Source organism: Prinia subflava, chromosome 35, assembly GCF_021018805.1.
Source record: "Prinia subflava isolate CZ2003 ecotype Zambia chromosome 35, Cam_Psub_1.2, whole genome shotgun sequence".
NCBI classification, from domain to species: Eukaryota; Metazoa; Chordata; class Aves; order Passeriformes; family Cisticolidae; genus Prinia; species Prinia subflava.
This window is the reverse complement of record NC_086281.1, coordinates 368,391-389,957: the sequence shown is the minus strand read 5'-3', so window position 1 is coordinate 389,957 and position 21,567 is coordinate 368,391. Positions and strand designations below refer to the sequence as shown.

The 21,567-nt window shown below is 69.1% G+C and overlaps 2 protein-coding genes across 3 annotated transcripts in view; both read right to left on the bottom strand.

Moving 5' to 3' along the window:
- The window catches only part of GATAD2B (GATA zinc finger domain containing 2B), a 28,994-nt gene extending 24,619 nt beyond the window's left edge, over window positions 1-4,375 (bottom strand). The window contains exon 1 of one of the 2 annotated variants that reach the window (XM_063421219.1): window positions 4,192-4,375. The gene's annotated coding sequence lies outside the window, so the exon portion shown is untranslated. The remainder of the gene's footprint in view (window positions 1-4,191) is intronic. The other variant, XM_063421217.1, reaches the window with a different exon arrangement.
- Window positions 4,376-5,028: 653 nt separating this feature from the next.
- On the bottom strand, window positions 5,029-20,832 carry DENND4B (DENN domain containing 4B). The gene is given in 29 exon segments (XM_063421215.1): window positions 5,029-5,997; window positions 6,436-6,500; window positions 6,565-6,730; window positions 7,724-7,823; window positions 7,900-8,133; window positions 8,613-8,730; window positions 8,935-9,110; window positions 9,643-9,765; window positions 10,173-10,684; window positions 11,040-11,157; window positions 11,159-11,185; window positions 11,264-11,392; window positions 11,914-12,120; window positions 13,053-13,176; window positions 13,519-13,658; window positions 14,128-14,273; window positions 15,035-15,182; window positions 15,184-15,251; window positions 15,661-15,761; window positions 15,864-16,039; window positions 16,340-16,484; window positions 16,561-16,619; window positions 16,706-16,772; window positions 16,852-17,093; window positions 17,952-18,121; window positions 18,627-18,696; window positions 18,801-19,053; window positions 19,222-19,531; window positions 20,743-20,832. Coding segments are annotated over 28 exon segments (4,326 nt in total). The 5' UTR covers window positions 19,518-19,531; window positions 20,743-20,832; the 3' UTR covers window positions 5,029-5,851.
- Between the last annotated feature and the right edge of the window lie 735 nt (window positions 20,833-21,567).

Here is a 21,567-nt window from a genome sequence, read left to right as displayed (position 1 = left end):
GAAAAGAGCCTAAAGCACCACCAAACCCCACGGCAAACACAATCCCAGCCACCCGTGGCTGCGCTGCCCACGGCTCCGGAGCAGAATTCCAGGATCTGTGATTTCCAAGCTCCCAGATTCCCACCAGGAACACCGATGGACCAAGGAGAGTTTTGCCATCGGATACGGAAGAGCCAAGCGCAGAAAATTGTCAGTGAGCTGGGAAATGACCAGGACAGGAGCTCCAGTGATTGATCTTCCTCAGGAAAGGGATCCGGATCCTGATCCCTTTGGAATCAGAGGGGAAGGCACTTCCAGGAACACCCAGAGAGGGATAAATGGGATAAACCCCGCCCGGCCCATGCCGGAGCACCTGAGGGGAGGCGGGATCCCGGCAGAGGGGACGCTGGAGGATGGAGGGATGGATGGATGGAGGGATGGATGGATGGATGGATGGACGGATGGATGGATGGATGGATGGATGGAGGGATGGATGGATGGAGGGATGGATGGATGGAGGGATGGATGGATGGAGGGATGGATGGATGGATGGATGGATGGATGGATGGATGGATGGATGGATGGATGGATGGATGGATGGAGGGATGGATGGATGGAGGGATGGATGGAGGGATGGATGGATGGATGGATGGATGGATGGATGGAGGGAGGAAGGACGGACGGATGGATGGATGGAGGGATGGAGGGATAGAGGGATGGATGGAGGGAGGAAGGACGGACGGATGGATGGATGGAGGGATGGAGGGATAGAGGGATGGATGGAGGGAGGAAGGACGGATGGATGGATGGATGGATGGATGGATGGATGGATGGATGGAGGGATGGAGGGATGGAGGGAGGGATGGAGGGATGGACGGACGGATGGATGGATGGATGGAGGGATGGAGGGATAGAGGGATGGATGGATGGATGGATGGATGGATGGATGGAGGGATGGAGGGATAGAGGGATGGATGATGGATGGATGGAGGGATTCTCCCGTCAGCGCCGGCCTCGTGACCGGGACAGGTGCCAGGAGAAGGTGGCACCGGGATCCTGAAGGATCAGGGCCACGGCACCGCGGGGGATCCCTGGGGCGGATCCCTCAGGCAGATCCCTCTGGGCGGATCCCTGGGGCAGATCCCTGGAGTAGATCCCTGGAGCAGATCCCCGGGGTGGATCCCTCAGGCGGATCCCAGCGGCTCCGACCCTGCGGTAATTCCAGCACAACCCTGCCCTCGGGTAGATCCCTCGGGTGGATCCCTGGATCAGATCCCCGGGGTGGATCCCTCAGGCAGATCCCAGCAGCTCCAACCCTGCGGTAATTTCAGCACAACCCTGCCCTCGGGTGGATCCCGGCGAGGCCGGGGGATCCCCACGGCTGCATCGCCTCCATTCCCCCCCAGCAGCACCTGGAGCGCCGTGGATGTCCCAAATCCTGGGATGTGACAGGGCCTCCCCCAGCGGGGGGCGTCTCCCTGCGCCTCCAGTCCTCAAAACCCCAGAAATTCCCCAAAAACCGCAGCCGCCTGTGCGATCCCGCCCCAGCCCCCACGCGGGAGCACCGAGGAACAGGAGTCAAATCCTCCCACACTCCTGCCAGGAGGAGGCTGCTCCCATTCCCGTGCTCCCCCTTCCTCCTCCTCCTCCTCCTGCCCGGCAGTGCCCGAGGAGGCTCCACAAAACCAAATGGATGTAAAAAAAAAAACCGGCTCAGAAACGCTCTGGAAAAGCCAATGGATCCCGGCGCATCCGCACGCCGCCGCTCTTCCTCCCTGCTCCCAGATCCCCAAATCTCCTCCTCCTCCTCCTCCTCCTCCTTCCCGGCAAGCCACCCCCTCCCCCGCCATCGCAGCTCCCTTCTCCGGGGAAAAACGCCTCAAATTTGGGGATCTGGGGAAGGATTCTCCTCGGGAGCAGCAATCCCCATCCCCGGGAGGAGGAATCCTCTCGGATCTCCTCTCGGGAGAGGATCCAGCCTCCCCAAGGCGGCTGAGGAGGGGTCCGTGCCCTCCTCCCCCTGCCAGTGCGGCGTTTCCATCCCGATCCCACCCAAAACCCGGGAAGGGGCGCGGGCAGAGCCCCCGGGAAGGCGCCGGCTCCTGCTCCGCGTTATCCCAGGGATGGCAAAGTTTCCCTGCCGGGTCCGAGCCGGGGAAGCGGCCCCGGGAAGCGAGGGGGGAGCAGGGAAAGGGAGAATCCCGCGGGGAGGAAATCCTGGATGAGGCCGGAGCCGCTTCCAGCAGCGAACGGGAAAACGGCGCGGGAAGGACCGGGAGGCGCTCCCGAACCCCGGCACGGAACAAAGGGGGGCTGGCGGGGGGCGATCCCGGCGTCCGCCTCCCTAAATCCCCCGGGAACCCCCGGGACGCCCCCGCCCCTTCCCCGTTCTCCCGGGGGATTCCCCGGCGCTCCCCCAAACCTGCTGGGCTGACCCCCAAAACCCCTGAGCTCTACACCCCAAAATCCCTGAGCTCTGCTCCCCAAAACCCCCGAGCTCTGCTCCCCAAAATCCCTGAGCTCTGCTCTCCAAAACCCCTGAGCTCTACACCCCAAAATATCTGAGCTCTGCTCCCCAAAATCCCCGAGCTCTGCTCCCCAAAACCCCCGAGCTCTGCTCCCCAAAATCCCCGAGCTCTGCTCCCCAAAATCCCCGAGCTCTGCTCCCCAAAACCCCTGAGCTCTACACCCCAAAAAATCTGAGCTCTCTGCTCCTCAGAATCCCTGAGCTCTGCCCCAAATCCCCGAGCTCTGCTCCCCAAAATCCCCGAGCTCTGCTCCCCAAAACCCCCGAGCTCTGCTCCCCAAAACCCCTGAGCTCTACACCCCAAAACCCCTGAGCTCTACACCCCAAAACCCCTGAGCTCTGCTCCCCAAAATCCCTGAGCTCTGCTCCCCAAAATCCCCGAGCTCTGCTCCTCAAAACCCCTGAGCTCTGCTCCCCAAAATCCCTGAGCTCTACACCCCAAAAAATCTGAGCTCTCTGCTCCTCAGAATCCCTGAGCTCTGCCCCAAATCCCCGAGCTCTGCTCCTCCAGATCCGTCTGGTTTACTCCCCGCCTCCCCAAATCCATCTGCTTTGTGCCCCGAGAACCTCCCGGGTTCTGCTCCCAAAAATCCGAGCTCTGCCCCTCCCCAAAATCCCTGAGCTCTGCCCCCACCAACCCTCCAGGCTGTGCCCCAAATTTGAGCTCTGCCCCCCCAAATCTCTGAGATCTGCTCCCTAAAATCCGAGCCCGTTCTCCCCCCAGATCTGTGCCCCCAATGCTTCCGGCTCTGCTCCCCAAATCCCAGCCCTGCTCCCCTAAATCCTAGTCCTGCTCCCCCAAATCCCAGCCCTGCTCCCCCAAATCCCAGCCCTGCTCCCCCAATCCCAGCCCTGCTCCCCCAAATCCCAGCCCTGCTCCCCTAAATCCTAGCCCTGCTCCCCCAAATCTCTGAACTCTGCTCCCCTAAATCCCAGCCCTGCTCCCCTAAATCCCAAATCCCAGTCCTGCTCCCTTAAATCCCAAATCCCAGCCCTGCTCCCCCAATCCCAGCCCTGCTCCCCAAATCCCAGCCCTGCTCCCCCAAATCCCAGCCCTGCTCCCCTAAATCCCAGCCCTGCTCCCCCAAATCCCAGCCCTGCTCCCCTAAATCCCAGCCCTGCTCCCCTAAATCTCTGAGCTCTGCTCCCCCAAATCCCAGCCCTGCTCCCCCAAATCCCAGCCCTGCTCCCCTAAATCCCAAACCCCAGCCCTGCTCCCCCAATCCCAGCCCTGCTCCCCCAAATCCCAAATCCCAGCCCTGCTCCCCCAAATCCCAGCCCTGCTCCCCTAAATCCCAGCTCTGCTCCCCCAAATCCCAAATCCCAGCCCTGCTCCCCCAAATCCCAGCCCTGCTCCCCTAAATCCCAGCCCTGCTCCCCCAATCCCAGCCCTGCTCCCCCAAATCCCAGCCCTGCTCCCCTCACCCGCGCTCCGCCGCCGCCCAGCCCCGCGGGCTCTGCCCCCCCAGTTCCGAGCTCTGCGCCCCCGAGGCACAGCCCGGATCGCCCGCAGCCCCGCGGGCTGTGCCTGCTGCCCGCAGCCGCCCCCAAATCCGCCCCTCGGCCCCCCAAATCCGCCCCTCGGCCGCCCCCGGATCGCCCCCGTCCGCCGGGGCTCGCCCCCCCTCCGCCAGGCCCTGCCCCGCCCCCGCCGGGCCCGGCCCCGCCGCCCCCGCGGGCCTCACCTGGCTCGGGGGTCGCGGGGGGTCGCGGCGCGTTCCCGGCGGTTCCCGGCGGCTCCCGGTGGATTCTCGGCGGTTCCCGGGGGGTCCCGGCGGGTCCCGGGGGGTCCCGGGGGTCCCGGGCCGGGCGGGCGGAGCAGACGCGGCCGCCGCCGAGCGCAACCGGCACCACCACAAACAATGCCGCTGATTGGCCGCCGCCGCCGCCGCGCCCGCCCCGCCTCCCGACCCCGTCCGCGACGCCCATTGGTGCGGCGCCCAGACTGGCACGGGATCTCACTAATAGAAACGCTGCACTCCGCCGTTAGCCCGCCTCCCCACTTTTACTGGCTGTCCTAGCAAGGATTGACGCCACGCTGCACCAATGGGAACGCGCCGAGCTTCCCCGCGGGGCGCCTTTAATGGGTCCCCGAGTCTGAACATCCGGGTACCGCGGGCGGCGCGCGGTGGCTGCGCGCGACTTCTCCCCCGGCCCGCGAAGGAGTTTTGGCCCCTCGCGGGCGCCGTACCGGCCCCGGGCCCGCTACCGGCCCGGTTCCGCCCCACGTGGCGCCGGTGCGAGGCCGCGCCCGGCTCCGGGGGCGGTCCCGGCTCCACGGGCACCGGGCAGGGCTCCCCCACGCCCCCGGGCCCGGCGGGGCGGCGGCGCGGTCCCCGGTACCCGCCAGGCCTCATGGCCCGTGCCAGGATCCAAGATGGCGGCGTGAGGGCAGCGCCCGGGTCCAAGATGGCGGACGCGGCCTCAGCTCCCCCCCCCCCGCCGCCCCCGGGGGCTCCGCGCCCCCAGACCCCTCCCCGCTAAAATAAAATAAAACGCCGTGGAAGCAGCGAGGAAAATACCGCAGCAGCTTTTATTTACAGGCCCCTGGGGCGGGGGCTGCTATTGCACAGTGCGAGGGGAGGGGGCGGCCCCGAGCCCCCTCCCAATGGCCACCGAACCCCCCCGGGGTGCGCGGGCGGGCTGGGGGTGAGGGGGGACAAACCCAGAGCCCCCCCCTGCCCTGGCACCACCCGAGGGGGGAAAAGAACCAAGCCCGACTCCCCCCGGGTGAGAACGGGGGCAGAAATGAGGAGGGGGAAACACCCAGAGCCGCCCGTGCCCGTCCCACCCGCGCTCTCCCTCTGGGGGGGTGAATAAATAAATAAAAATAGATTAACACTGACATAGAAAACCCGTCGTGAGCCTGGGGGTTGCCGGGGCTCCCTCCTCCCCCACCATGGAGCGTTTGAGGGGGGTCCTGGGGGTCCCCAGGGTGGGCGGGGGGGGGTCCCCTCCCCACCCGGGCCCTCCCCCAGCACTCGGGGGGTCCCTCTCGCATTTGGGGGGTCCCTGTCGCATTTGGGGGGTCCTTCCCCGGGGGGGAGGTCCTGTCTAACACTGGGGTGTGTGTCCTTCTCCCACCGTGGTGGGTCTGGGGGGATCCCGGGGGTCCCGGTCTCTGGCCTGCGGGGGTCCCGGGGGGGTCCCGGGGGTCCCGGTCTCCGGCCCGGGGGGATCCCGGGGGTCCCAGGGGTCCCGGTCTCCGGCCCGGGGGGATCCCGGGGGTCCCGGTCCCCGGCCCGGGGGGATCCCGGGGGTCCCGGTCTCCAGCCCGGGGGTTCCCGGGGGTCCCAGGGGTCCCGGTCTCCGGCCCGGGGGGGTCCCGGGGGTCCCGGTCCCCGCTCAGCACTCGGGGGGCGCCCCGAAGGTGCGGCGGCAGTCGGAGGCTTTGGCGCTGGGGGGCTGCGCCCGCCGCCGCCGCAGCTCGTCCCGGCCCAGGGCCCCCCCGAGCTTCCCCAGCGCCGAGCGGTACCGGCGGTCGAAGGCGGCTGGGGGGGACGGGAGGGGCTCAGCTGGAGCCCAGAGACCCCCGGGTCCCCCCCTGAACACGCCCTGAGCGATCCCCGAACCCCCAGACCCCCCGTGTCCCCCTGTGCCACCCCCTGAGTCCCCATGTACTCATCCTGAGCCCCCCAGCACCACCCACACCCCCCTGAGACCCCCATGTCCCCCCTAACCCCCCGTGTCCCCCAGCCCCTCCCGTCCCCCCAGCCCCCCGTGTCCCCCCTGAGCCCCCTGTGTCCCCCCATCCCTGAGCCCCCCGTGTCCCCCCAGCCCCCCGTGTCCCCCCTGAGCCCCCTGTGTCCCCCGTCCCCCCAGCTCCCCGTGTCCCCCCTGTGTCCCCCCTGTCCCCCAGCCCCCCGTGTCCCCCCTGTGTCCCCCGTGTCCCCCCTGTCCCCCAGCCCCCCGTGCCCCCAGCCCCTCACCGATGTCCGTGTGCTCCCGGCCCAGCGCCGCCAGCGTCAGGAACAGCAGCTCGCGGTAGATGCTCCTGCAGGAGGAGCCGTGAGGGGATTTCGGGGGGATCTGGGGGGATTCGGGGGGTCTGTCCGTACCTGTGCAGGGTCTGGGGGGCTCCGGGCGCTGCGAGGGTCTCCAGGAAGAGCCCGATGGCTTTGTGCACCTCGTTGAGCCCCACGTGGCTCAGCAGGGCCTCCAGGAAGGTCAGCGAGAAGGGGGCGGGCGGGGGGCCCCAGGGGTGCAGCCGGGGGGGGATGTTACCTGGGGGACCCCCAAGTGTCACCCCAGAGTGACCCCGGTGTCCCCAAACCCCCAGGGATGTTACCTGGGGGACCCCCAAGTGTCACCCCAGAGTGACCCCGGTGTCCCCAAACCCCCAGGGATGTTACCTGGGGTCCCTTGGTGTCCCCAGTCCCCCTCTTTGCTCTTGGCCATTCCCCTACTCCTTCCACCCCTGTGTCCCCATTTCCATACCCCACATCCCCATATTCCCACTCCCATATCCCCTTTCCCCACCCGCATTACCCCATCCCCATATCCACTTTCCCCTATCCCCTTTCCCATATCCCCATCCCTGTACCCCATTCTCACACCCCCATGTCCCCTTTCCCCTACCCCCTATTCCCTTTCCCCATTCCCCATTCCCCATTCCCCATTCCCCTTTCCCATATTCCCACCCCCATATCCCCATTCCCATTCCCCATATCCCCACCCCACATCCTCTTCCTCCCTGTCCCCTCTCCCCTGTCCCCCATATCCCCATTCCCACACCCCCTATCCCCATTCCCATTCCCATTCCCCATGTCCCCTTTCCCCTCTCCCATGTCCCCACCCCATATCCCCATTCCCATTCCCCATATAACTATGGGGTTATAACATATAACATATAACCCCATATAACTAACCCCGTATAACTAACCCCGTATAACTAACCCCGTATAACTAACCCCGTATAACTAACCCCATATAACTAACCCCATATAACTAAACTCATATAACTAACCCCATATAACTAACCCCATATAACTAACCCCATATAACTAACCCCATATAACTAACCCCATATAACTAACCCTTTCCCCCATATCCCCTTTCCTGTACCCCATATCCCCACCCCATATCCCCATTTCCACACCCCATATCCCCTTTCCCCATTTCCCTTTTCCCCTCTCCCCTGTCCCCCATGTCCCCCTCTCCCCTGTCCCCCATGTCCCCCTGTCCCCTGTCCCCCCTGTCCCCCCCATCCCCGCTCACTGTGCAGCCTCCACAGGATGTACAGCGGGGGGCAGCTCTCGGGCTCGGGGCTCAGCACATCCCACAGGAGCCTCACGCGCACCCGGGAGGGCTCGGGGGGCTGCGGGAGGGGGGGGTCAGCCCCGGCAGGGACCCCCTCCCCGCCCCCCCAGCCCCCGGTAGTCCCCCAAGCCCACCTGGGGGTCGCGGGGGGCGTGCTGCGAGCCCAGCAGCAGCAGGGGGAGGTTGCTGGGCAGCGCCAGGCGCTGGAAGTACCACACGAGGTTCCAGTAGATGATGGGGTGGCTGTCCACCAGCTCGGGCCGCGCCAGCAGCTCCCCGCCCTCGTTCTCCACCAGGCTCTCCAGCTCCTTGCGCAGCACCAGCGGGCTCAGGTAGGCGAAGGCCACGCGCTCCCGGCGCCCCGGGGGCTGAGGGGGGACACACAGGGGACCCTCGAGTTAGAGAGGGGGGACACCCCCTGCCCAGCCCTGTAACACACCAGGACCTGGGAACAGGGGGGGACACACGGGGGACCCTCGAGTTAGAGAGGGGGGACACCCCCTGCCCAGCCCTGTAACACACCAGGACCTGGGAACAGGGGGGGACACACGGGGGACCCTCGAGTTAGAGAGGGGGGACACCCCCTGCCCAGCCCTGTAACACACCAGGACCTGGGAATGGGGGGGGGACACACTTGGGACCCCCAAATTGTGCTGGTGAGGGAGCCCCTGCCCAGCCCAGAACCACCAAAGCACCGGCGGGGACCCCCAGTGACCCAAATCCCAGGTGGGGCTCTCCCAACCCCGAATATCAGGGATGGGGGGCTCCTCCCCACTCCCACCCACAATCCCGGGTCAATCCCAGCCCCCCCGAGCCCCCCAGCCCCATCCCGGGGTCCCCCCGGTACCGGGGTGTCGGCGCAGCCGTTGCAGAGCTCGGGGGTCTCGTCCAGCTCGAGGCAGCGCCGGCGGTCGCTCAGCACCGGCCCCTGCGGGGAGGGGGGCACCGGGCCGGCCCCGGGGGGGCTGCGGGAGAGACGGGGGGGTCACGGGAATGGGGGGCACTGGGGGACCCCAGAGGATGGATGGGAGGAAGGGGAGCAAAGAGGGGACACCTCGGGGACATCGGGAGGACACTTGGACATCAGGGTGTCCCCAGAGAGGACGGGGGTCCCTGAGGCCGCCTGGGGGTCCCGGGGGGTCTCCAGGGGTCATCCCGGGGGTCCTCACCTGGGGGGCCGGCGGAAGTCGCGGATCTCGATGCTCAGGAAGGGCACGAAGGAGCGGGAGCAGAAGGGGCAGGAGGTGTTGAGGTTGGAGTCGTCCGAGGTCCAGCCGGCCATGAGCTCCTCGTCGAACACGAGCGCGGCACAGCCGGGGCAGCGCGAGCAGCTGGACAGCAGCACCTGGGCAGCGACTGCGGCCTCAGCGGGGCTGTGCCCCCAAATCTCTGCCCAAAACCCCTCTGCCCCCAAATCTCTGCCCAAAACCCCTCTGCCCCCAGACCCCTCTGCCCCCAGACCCCTCTGCCCCCAAATCTCTCTGCCCAAAACCCCTCTGCCCCCAGACCCCTCTGCCCCCAGACCCCTCTGCCCCCAGACCCCTCTGCCCTAAACCTGAGCTCTGCCCCAAACCTGAGCTCTGCCCCCAGACCCCTCTGCGCCCAGATCCCTCTGCCCCCAGACCTGAGCTCTGCCCCCAACCCCTCTGCCTCAGACCCCTCTGCCCCCAAATCTCTCTGCCCCAAACCCCTCTGCCCAAAACCCCTCTGCCCCCAGACCCCTCTGCCCCAAACCTGAGCTCTGCCCCAAACCTGAGCTCTGCCCCCCAAACCTGAGCTCTGCCCCCCAAACCTGAGCTCTGCCCCAAACCTGAGCTCTGCCCCCAGACCCCTCTGCCCCCAAACCCCTCTGCCCCAGACCCCTCTGCCCCTCTCACCTCCAGGGCGGGGGGCTCTGTCCCCGCTGTCCCATCCGTGCAGGGCTCCGTGGATTTGGGGGCGCCGGTGCTGCCCCCCGAGGCGTCGGACAGGTCCAGCTCACTGCCCAGCGACACGGAGCTCTGGGGGAGACACGGGTCAGGGGGGACGGCTGGGGGACACAGGGACACGCAGGGACACGTGGGGACACACAGGGACACACAGGGACACAGGGACACGCAGGGACACGTGGGGACACACAGGGACACACAGGGACACAGTGACACACAGGGACACGGAGCTCTGGGGGGACACGGGTCAGGGGGGACGGCTGGGGGACACAGGGACACGCAGGGACACGCAGGGACACACAGGGGACACACAGGGACACGCAGGGACACACAGGGACACGCAGTGACACGCAGTGACATGCAGGGACACACAGGGGACACGCAGGGACACACAGGGACACACAGGGGACACACAGTGACACGCAGTGACACCCAGGGGACACGCAGGGACACCCAGGGGACACGCAGAGCCCCGGTACCTCGGACGCCGTGGACTCGGGGCGCTCCCGGGGCCGCAGCAGGCTCTCGGCGGGGCTGCGGCGCGAGGAGGGGTCCCCGTCCCGCTGCTCCGACCCGCGGCGCTCCCGGGGGGGCTCGGGGCGCGCCGGGGGGCGCCTGCCGGGGGACAGCAGCTGCTGCAGCTTTGCCGCCAGCCCCCGGCGCGGGGTCACCCCCCCGGGACCGCCCCCGGGACCCCCGCCCGGGGCCTCGTCCCCGCCGCTCTCGTCGGTGCCCACGTCCGAGAGGCTCCCGTGGGCCGAGGCGGGGGCGGCGCGCGGCCGGGGCGGGGTGGGGGTCTCGGGGAGCAGGGGGGGCTCGGGGAGCAGGGGGGGCTCTGCCCGGGCGCCGCCCTCGCTGCGGGCGCTGCCGGGGAAACTGAGGCTGCCGCTCTTCACCAGGCGCGGCGCCGGCGCCGGGTCCCGCAGGCTCCGGCCCGCCCAGGTGGTCTGGCGCTGCAGGGGGGGGCGCGGGGCGGGGGGCGCCTGGTCACCTGCGGGGACAGAGGGGACAGTGACAGGAGACCCCCAAAAACAGGGAGGGACAGAGGGGACAGTGACAGGAGACCCCTAAAACCTAAAAACGGGGAGGGACAGAGGGGTCAGTGACAGAAGCCCCCTCCCATCACTCCCATCCGGAGGGACAAGGGGACGTTAATGGGGGTCCAGGCCCCCCCACAGCCCCCCCACCCCAGGGGGCTCCAGGCCCTGGCAGGAGGGGACAGGGCAGGGTCACCGGGGTCTCCCCCAGGCCCCCCAGACACTCGGAGGGGCTCCATCCCCTGCGAGGGGACAGGGGGGTGTGAGCAGGGTGCCGAATTCCCCCACTGCCCCCGGCCCCTCACGCACCCCGGGGGTCTCCGGCGGCGCCGCGGCGCTCCCGGTGCCGCAGCGGCTGCCGGAACTGCGCCGCGCCCAGCACCACGTTCCGCAGCTTGGCCCAGCGCAGCCGCCCCCCCTGCGTCCCCCGCCGGCCACTTGCTCTCCAGCACCGCCTGCCAGGGGGACACGGGGGGTCAGAGGGGACACGGGGGACCCCCAGGAGCCCCCCCGGTGCAGCCCCTCGGGGTCACCTTGTTGTAGTAGCCGTAGGTGACGGTGTTGGGGACGATGCCGGCGCGCTTCATCTCCAGCAGGACGCGCACGGACAGCACGGGCTCCCCGTACTGCCCGCAGAGCTGCATCAGGATGCGGTAGCACACCTGGGGGGCACCTGCGCCTCAGCCTGGGGCACACCTGGGGGGCACCCCTGGGGCACCCCTGGCACAGGTGTCCAGGATGGCACAGGTGTCCAGGTGGGAAAGAGCCCCGGGATCACGGAGCCCAGCCTGTGCCCAGTCCCTGCCCATCCCAGTCCATCCCAGCCCATCCCAGTACAGCCCATCCCATCCCAGCCCATCCCAGCACAGCCCATCCCATCCCAGTACAGCCCAGTACAGCCCATCCCAGTACAGCCCAGTACATCCCATCCCAGCACAGCCCATCCCAGCACAGCCCATCCCAGTACAGCCCAGTACAGCCCATCCCAGCCCCAGTTCCCCTTCCCGTGAGGATCCTGACTCACCTCGTCGGGCAGCACCACCTTGTGCTGCTCCATCTGGCGCAGCACGTCGTAGGCGAGCTGCAGCCCAGTACAGCCCATCCCATCCCAGTACAGCCCAGTACAGCCCAGTACAGCCCCAGTTCCCCTTCCCAGGAGGATCCGGGCAGCACCTGGACTCACCTCGTCGGGCAGCACCACCTTGTGCTGCTCCATCTGGCGCAGCACGTCGTAGGCGAGCTGCAGCGCGCGCAGCTTGGTGGGCGCCGCGCGCACGTGCGTGGGCAGGTACAGGAACCAGAGCCCGTAGCAGTGGCCCAGGAGACACCGCGCCCACAGCTCCGGCACCGCCGACGACTTCTGGGCCACGCGCTGGGCCACCTTCATCTCCTGGGGACACCGGGGGACACCGGGGACACCGGGGGTCAGGGGGGAGCTGAGACCCTCGGCGCCGTGCCCAGGTGGGCACCTGGGCAGGTGTCACAGCTCAGCCAGGTACTGTCCCACCTGGGCGGTGTCACAGCTCATGGGGACACTCAGCCAGGTGCTGTCCCACCTGTCCAGGTGTCACAGCTCATGGGGACACTCAGCCACATGCTGTCCCACCTGGGCAGGTGTCACAGCTCAGCCAGGTACTGTCCCACCTGGGCGGTGTCACAGCTCATGGGGACACTCAGCCACATGCTGTCCCACCTGGGCGGTGTCACAGCTCATGGGGACACTCAGCCAGGTGCTGTCCCACCTGTCCAGGTGTCACAGCTCATGGGGACACTCAGCCAGGTGCTGTCCCACCTGGGCAGGTGTCACAGCTCATGGGGACACTCAGCCAGGTGCTGTCCCACCTGTCCAGGTGTCACAGCCCATGGGGACACTCAGCCAGGTGCTGTCCCACCTGGGCAGGTGTCACAGCTCATGGGGACACTCAGCCAGGTGCTGTCCCACCTGTCCAGGTGTCACAGCTCATGGGGACACTCAGCCAGGTGCTGTCCCACCTGTCCAGGTGTCACAGCTCACAGGGACACTCAGCCAGGTGCTGTCCCACCTGGGCGGGTGTCACAGCTCATGGGGACACTCAGCCACATGCTGTCCCACCTGGGCGGGTGTCACAGCTCATGGGGACACTCAGCCAGGTGCTGTCCCACCTGTCCAGGTGTCACAGCTCATGGGGACACTCAGCCACATGCTGTCCCACCTGGGCGGGTGTCACAGCTCATGGGGACACTCAGCCAGGTACTGTCCCACCTGGGCAGTGTCACAGCTCATGGGGACACTCAGCCAGGTGCTGTCCCACCTGTCCAGGTGTCCCAGCCCCCGTCCCTCACCTGCTTGGTGCGGCGCGGGGCGGGGCTGCTCGGGGCGCTGCTCCGGGCCTGGCACAGCTGCGCCACCAGCGGGTCCCGGGGGGGCTCCAGCAGCTCCGGGCGCAGCGTGGGGAACCCGTCGTACCTGGGGGGACAGGTGAGGGGGGTTTGGGGAGGGCCCGGGGGTCTCAGGTGAGGGGGGTTTGGGGAGGGGGTGACCTGAGGGGGTCCAGGGGGTCTCAGGTAAGGGGGGTTTGGGGAGGGGCTGGCGGGGGAGGGCCCGGGGGTCTCACCTGTAGCATGCGGGGGTCTCAGGTGAGGGGGTTTGGGGAGGGGGTGACCCGAGGGGGTCCAGGGGGTCTCAGGTGAGGGGGTTTGGGGCGGGGGTGACCCGAGGGGGTCCAGGGGGTCTCACCTGTAGCATGCGGGGGTCTCAGGTAAGGGGGGTTTGGGGAGGGGGTGGCGGGGGAGGGCCCGGGGGTCTCACCTGTAGCGCGCGGGGGGCTCGGCCCCGTCCGGCCCCGCCGGCTGCTCCGGGGGCGTGATGAACACCGTGTGCTCCCCGCCCCGGGGGTCGTCCAGCTCCATCAGGGGCGTGTCCTCGGGCTTCTCCAGATCCACCTGCACCTGCGCAGGGGCGGGGTCACGCCCGGAGGGCACGGGAGCCGGGGACACGCGGGGGGACACGGGGACACGCAGGGGGACATGGGGACACAGGGAGACAAGAGGGGACACGGAGACATGCCAGGGGACACGGGGACACGTGAAGGGACACGGGGACACGTGGGGGGAACAGGGGGACATGCCAGGAGACACGTGGGGGGACGCGGGGACACACCAGGGGACACGTGGGGGACACCAGGGGACACGTCGGGGACACGGGGACATGCAAGGGGACATGGGGACACACCAGGGGACACAGGAACATGCAAGGGGACGCAGGGACACATGGGGGGACACAGGGACACGCAGGGGACACGCGGAGGGACACACGGGGGGACACACCAGGGGACACAGGGACACGCAAGGGGACGCAGGGACACGCGGGGGGACAGGGGGACACGCCAGGAGACACATGGGGGACACGGGTTGACACCTTGTCGACGCAGGTGTCGAAGAACTCGAGGCAGGGCTCGCGGTCGCTGGCGAAGGAGCAGTCCTCGATGAACTGCGTGAAGAGCTGCGTGCGCAGCAGCTGCGCGTAGAAGCGCTGGTACGCGCGGTCCCGCGAGCGCAGGAACCCTGCGGGGGACAGGGGACAGGGGACAGCGTCACCAGGGAGGGATCCATGGGATAACGGGATGGGATCCATGGGATAACGGGATGGGATCCATGGGATAATGGGATCCATGGGATGGGATGGGATGGGATGGGATGGGATGGGATGGGATGGGATGGGATGGGATGGGATGGGATGGGATGGGATGGGATGGGATGGGATGGGATGGGATGGGATGGGATGGGATGGGATGGGATGGGATGGGATGGGATGGGATGGGATGGGATGGGATGGGATGGGATGGGATGGGATGGGATGGGATGGGATGGGATGGGATGGGATGGGATGGGATGGGATGGGATGGGATGGGGTGGGATGGGATGGGGTGGGATGGGATGGGATGGGGTGGCATGGCATGGCATGCCTGGGATGGGATGGGGCACATAGGATGGGATACACAGAATGGGATGCCCGGGATGGGATGGGGTGGCACAGCATGGCACGGCACGGCATTGGATTGGATGGGATAGGACAGGATGGGATGCCCAGGATGGGATCCCCGGGATGGGATGGGGTAGGATAGGACAGGATGGCATACCCAGGATGGGATGGGGTGGCACAGCATGGCATTGGATTGGATTGGATGGGGTAGGACAGGACAGGATGGGATGCCCAGGATGGGATCCCCGGGATGGGATGGGGTTAACATGGGACACACCCGGGTGGCCGGGGTGGCACAGGCCCCCACACTCACCCCCCAGTCCCCCCCCAGCCCCTCTCTCACCCTGCAGCGCGAAGAGGCTGCCGGCGTCGCGGCCGGCGGGGGCGGGCGCGGGCGCGATGGGGCGCAGGAAGGAGCGGTACCCGCGCAGGGCGCACGCCATGAACCGCAGGAAGGCCGCGCGCGCCTCCAGCTCCAGCTGCGCCCGCCGCGCCCCCCGCCGCCTCCGCGTCGCTCAGCACCAGCTCCGGGGGCTCCTCCTCGCCTGGCGCGCTCAGCACTGCGGGGACACGGCGGCACCGGTGTGGGCACCGTGGGCACCGGCATTGGCACCGGCATTGGCACCGGCATTGGCACCGGCGGTGGCACCGGCGGCGGCACCGGCATCAGCACCACGGGCACCGCAGGCACCGTGGGCGCCCGGCCGCACCGGCGCCCAGGGAAGGAGGGAGGGAAGCCACAGCTCTGATCCTGCCTGCAAAGCGCTCCCAGGCAGGGGGGGATTTCTGACCCCAGCACGTCCCTCCCGTGTAACAGCAGAGGTGGGGGATGTGGGGACCCCAGACCCCCCCGGGACCCCCCAGCACACCCCCAGACCCCCCAGCACGCCCCCGGGACCCCCAGCACGCCCCCGGGACCCCCCAGCACGCCCCCAGACCCCCCAGCACGCCCCCAGGACCCCCACTCACGCTCGTCCAGCTGCTGGGCCAGGCTGTGCAGCGAGGCCAGCAGCACCTTGCAGGGCCGGCGGGGCAGCGCGCGGGGCGACAGCAGCTTCCTCTCCTCGCTCCTGGAGGCACAGGCAGAGGGCAGGGCGGGACCCCCAGGACCCCCCGGGACCCCCCGGGACCCCCCGGGACCCCGGCCCGCCCCCAGCCCCGGGGACACTCACTGGAAAATGGTGTTGGTGTCCAGGTCGACGAAGATGACGTCGCGGGGGGGCTCGTAGAGGTCGAAGTAGCTGGAGTGGATGCCTACAATGAAGGGCACGGGGGCACACAGCACGTCAGCCAGCGCCAGCGGGCACAGCGGGATGTAGGGGCACTGCCAGCGCAGGGGGAAGATCATCTGGGGACAGGACGAGGGTGGTCAGCGCCGCGGGGCCCCCGCCAGGCGGGACGGGGGGCCCGGCGCCGCGGGAGGGGCTCTCCGGAGCTGCGGGACCACCACCTGTGGGTCAGGGTCCTCAGCACTGTGGAACGGAGGTGCCCAGCCCACGGATCAGCGCTCCCAGCACGGCAGGACAGGGATCCCCAGTGCCACGGGTCCCCAGCGCCGTGGGACCGGGATCCCCAGCCCCACTGGAGGGTCCCCAGCCCCACGGGGGGTCCCCACGGTGTCCCCGCCGCGTCCCCTGCGGTCACTCACCGCCACCAGGGCTTCGCCCACGCTGGTCAGGACGTCGGGGCGCAGCGAGTGGATGAGCAGCTTCTGCTCGGTGAGCACGGCCACCAGCAGCGCCACCGCGTTGTCGGGGCCCAGGTTCTGCAGCAGCGTCAGGAAACTGGCCCCGCTGGGGACGGGGACATCGCCGGTCACCCACGGCCCCCTCCCCACCCACACCCCCCCAGCAGCGCCCCCAGCCCTACCTGAGAGGCAGCGGGGAGGACACGGGCCGGCACAGCAGCAGGCTGTCGTACGGGGACATCTGCGGGGACACGGAGCCGTGCTGGGGGGCGCGGGGACACGCCGGGAGGGGGGCTCACCCGGCGGGGTCCCCCCTGGGCGACTCACCTGCACCAGGATCCGCGGGCGCTGCGGGGACGGGAAGGGCACGTTGTGCATGAAGTGGGAGATGTGCCTGCGGGCGGAGCGGCCCCGTCAGCGCGGGGGTCCCGCCGCCCCCGCCCCCCCCGGCGCCCCCCCTTGTCCGCGCTCACGTCTCCAGGGGCAGCACGTGGGGGCCCGAGATGGAGTAGCGGTAGATGAACATGAGGAACTTGCGGAAGACGTCGAAGAAGGGCCAGTGGGACAGCACGCAGATGCTCTTGCGCGTGTGCAGCGAGCGCCCGGGCACCGGCCGCCGGTCCACCACGCTGAGCAGCCCCAGGCGCAGCGCCTGCGCCTCCGACAGCCGCTCCCGCGGGAACGCCTCGTGGAACTGGATGGCGGCGCCGTACACCTGCAGGGCACGGCCGTCAGGGCAGCGGGCACGGGGATCCCGGGCACGCGGGGGTGGGACCCTGGGAACCCCTGGGAAACCCGGGGAACCCCTGGGAACCCCTGGCATTGGGGATCCCTGTCCCACAGCATTGGGAACCTCTGGGAACCCCTGGGAACCCCTGGGAACCCCGGGGAACCCCTGGGAACCCCGGGATCCCGGGCACGCGGGGGTGGGACCCTGGGAACCCCTGGCATTGGGGATCCCTGTCCCACAGCATTGGGAACCTCTGGGAACCCCTGGGAACCCCGGGATCCCGGGCACACGGGGGTGGAACCCCTGGGAACCCCTGGGAACCCCTGGGAACCCCTGGGAACCCCGGGCACGGGGATCCCAGTCCCACGAGGGAACCCCTGGAATAGGGATTCAGGTCTCACAAGGGAACCCCTGGCATTGGGGATCCTGATCCCGTGGGGTCTGGGAACACCTGGCATTGGGGATGCTGGTCACATGAGGGCTGGGAACCCCTGGAATGGGGACCCCGGTCCCACAGCACTGGGAACTCCTGGCATTGGGGATCCTCATCCCACAGCACTGGGAACCCCTGGAATGGGGATCCCAGTCCCACAGCACTGGGAACCCCTGGAATGGGGATCCCACTCCCACAGCACTGGGAACCCCTGGAATGGGGATCCCAGTCCCACAGCACTGGGAACCCCTGGAATGGGGATCCCAGTCCCACAGCACTGGGAACCCCTGGAATGGGGATCCCAGTCCCACAGCACTGGGGCTGTGGGTGCTGAGACCGGGGGACCCAACCCTTCCCGTGGCACTGGGGACCCCCACCCCACGCCCCCCGAGCCCCCTGCCCTGCCGTGCCTTGTCCCCCGAGGCGCCGGTGAGGACGAAGGTGGAGAAGACGGGCAGGGGGTACTTGGTGCCCACGGGCCAGCTCTCGATGGTGGCGCCCATGGGCAGGCAGAACACGGGCACCGACTCGGGCAGCGGGAAGGACTCGCTGTCCTGCTCGGGGTAGCGGCTCAGCAGCCCTGCACGGACACATGGACACACGGACACGTGGACAACGGACACCAGGATCAGCCCCCCAGGTCCCCCAAAGAGGACGGGGCAGCCAGGTGAGTGCCCACAGCTCCACAAAACCACCCCCCAAAATTTCACCCCAACAGGAAACCCAACTGACCCCCAGTAAGAGACCCCACGGTGACCCCAATAAGGAACTCCACTGCCACCCCAGTAAGGGATGTCACACCTCCCAGTAAGGGACCCCATTGTCTCCCCTCCCCAGTGAGGGACTCCAGTCCCATAGTTCTGGCAATGTCTCCCCCAGGAGTGCTGGGGCAGCTCGAGGCCCCCACTTTGTGCTCCCCAAACCCCTTTGAGGAGACCCAGGGGCTCCTGCACCTCCCCAAAATCAGCCCCATGCTGGCTACGGGAGGTTAATTAAAACAGGAAATATTTTTAAAAATAACAATGACACTAAACAACTCTGTCTCCTCCTGGGGGGACCCAGAACCCCCATCCCGAGGTCCTCACCTGCCTCGTAGACCAGCGTGTTGTCCTTGGCCACGGCGATCTTGTAGCACAGGAACAGCGCGGGGCCCCACTGCGAGGAGGGATCGGGGTGCTGGGGGTCAGCAGGGGCCGGGCAGCGCCGGGGCGGCCAGAGGGACCCCCCAAACCCACCCCCAAACCCAGCCCCAAACCCACCATGCTGGTGTTGAGGTTCTTGTCCACACGGCAGAAGGTGTGGGGCGTGCTCTCGCCCTTGCTGGGCATCACCAGGCAGATGTCGGTGACCCCCAGCGTGTGGTGGCCGGGGGGCTCGGCCGCGCGCCGGAACGTCAGGAAGGTTCTCTGGTGGCCCGGGGAGCCCGAGGCCAGGTTGGCCGAGCGGCTGTAGGGGGTGGTGTCCAGGATGTGGTAGCCCGGCTTGGGCCGGTCCTTGCCCTCATAGTGCACCCTGAGGGGGCAGAGCGGTGAGGGGATCCCCAGGGGGTGTCACCGGCACCTCCGGGCTCTTTCCCGGCTCCCCAAACTCTGTCCCCAGCCCGGAGCACCCCGCGGAGCCGGGGGGACCCCGAGAGGGGCCGGGGTGACCCCGAGAGGGGCTCAGGTGCCCCCCACTCACCCCAGCTCGATCAGGGGGGGCTTGTCCCGCCCGCGTTTGTAGCACAGGAACATCTGCGGGTTGTTGAGCAGCCCCGCGTTGAGGTCCACGGGGTGTCCCGACGTGCTGGTCTCGATGCAGGTGAAGCCCTGGGGCACCTCCTCGCCCTGCGAGCGGATGATCACGGCCACGTCCGTGATGGGCTCCCCGGGCCGCGCCGGCCGCGCCGGCTGCTCCTCCTCCAGCGCCCGCGACGCCTCCGCCAGCCCGGCCACCACGAAATAATCCACGAGCTGCGGCGGCTTCTCGTCCGACATGGCTGTCACAGCATCTGCGGGGACACGGGGATGCTGCCGGCCCCGGGCGATGCCCCCGGCCCCGGGCGATGTCCCCGGCCCCGGGCGATGCCCCCGGCCCCGGGCGATGCCGCCAGCCCCGGCCGATGTCCCCAGCCCCGGGCGATGTCCCCAGCCCCGGCCGATGTCCCCGGCCCCGGCCGATTCCCCCAGCCCCGGGCGATGCCCCCAGCCCCGGGCGATGTCCCCGGCCCCGGCGATGCCCCCGGCCCCGGGCGATGCCGCCAGCCCCGGGCGATGCCTCCAGCCCCGGCCGATTCCCCCAGCCCCGGGCGATGCCCCCAGCCCCGGGCGATGCCCCCGGCCCCGGCCGATTCCCCCAGCCCCGGGCGATGCCCCCGGCCCCGGGCGATGCCCCCGGCCCCGGCCCACGGGAAGGGAGGAGGTTTCCGCTCCCGCCGCGGGACACGGGGACTCCTCCAAACCTTCCGGCCGCCCCCCGGCACGGGCGGGTCCCCTCTGAGGATGGACCCTCACCCTGAGGCTCCCCCGGGCTGGGGACCCGGTCCCTTCCCGCGCCCCCAGCCCCCCGGTCCGCAGCAGCACAACCCGTCCCCAGAGCCCCCCCCCGGTGTCCCCAGAGCCCCCCGGTGTCCCCAGAGCCCCCCCGGTGTCCCCAGAGTCCCCTCCCTGTCCCCGGTTTGCCCACGGGCAGTGCCTGCAGCCGCCGGGACCGGAGGACGGGGGAAAGGGGAAGGAAGCGGCGCCAGCCCCGGGCGCCCACGTCAGCCCGGCCCCGCCGCACCGGGGGCCACCAGCCCCGGGCACAGCGCGGGGGGTGGCAGCGGCACCCCGGGACCGGCTCCGGAGGTCACAGTGCCCGGAGCGGGGGTGACACCCCCGGGAGCAGTGACAGCCCCTCAGCGGGGCTCAGACCGCCCTGCGGACAGGGACAGCCCCCGGCTGGGGTCACCTCCTGCCGAGGGCCGTCCCCAGTCCCCCCCGGGACCCCCCGAGGGGGCTCTGTCCCCGCGTTTCTCCGGGTGACACCTCCGGGGAGTTCCCGGTCCCCGTGTCCGCCCCGGTGCCCTCCCCGCCGCGGGGTCCCCGTGTCCCCCCCGGGGTCTCCCCCACACCGGCGCCACAGGCCCCACAGGCGGACAGGGCCCTGCCCCGGCCCCGCAGCCCCCGCGGCCCCGCGGGACCCCCGGCCCGGTCCCCGGGACCCCCCGGGACCCCCCGGTACCTGCGGGCCGGGCCGGGCCGGGCCGGGGCCGCGTCTTTGGGCTCGGCTGGGCCGCGACCGCGCGCCCGCCCGGCCCCCGCCCGCGGCAGCGCCCCCTGGCGGCGCGGAGGACCCGCGGTACCGCCGGGGAACAGCGCCCCCCGAGACCCCCAGAGACCCCCGGAGCCCCCCAGGGACCCCCAGAGACCCCCGGAGCCCCCCAGGGACCCCCGGATCCCCCCATACCCCCGGACCCCCCCGGACCCCCCAAATTCCCCCGGATCCCCCAGAGACCCCCGGAGCCCCCCAGAAACCCCTGGACACCCCCGGACCCCCCCAGACCCCGCCAGAGACCCCCGGACCCCCACAGATCCCCCCGGAGCCCCCCAGAGACCCCCAGACGCCCCAGATCCCCCCGGACCACCCCAGAGACCCCCGGACCCCGCCAGGGACCCCCCCGAGCCTCCCCAGGAAACTCAAGGAGCCCCCAAGGAACGTGGGGGACTCAATTCCCCCCCCTCGAATCAGAGATCGCATTTGCCCCCCCAAACCGAGACCCCTTTGCCCCCTCCCCATTAAGAGACCCCCGCCCCAAGGGCCAGGCAGGGCTGGGGGGGGCTGGAGCAGCTGAACCCCCCCCCCAAATCAACCACACGCTGGCGGAGAGGATTTAATTAACATAGAATATATTTTAAAAAATAATAATAATAATAAATCACTCTGGCTCCCTCCGGGGGGGGCCCAGGGCCCCCCCACCCGCGGACGGGTCCCCCCCGTGCTTCCCCGGGGGGGCAATTTGGGGGGGGGGCAAAGTTACAAGTGCTTTCTACACGTCCCCGGCAGCTG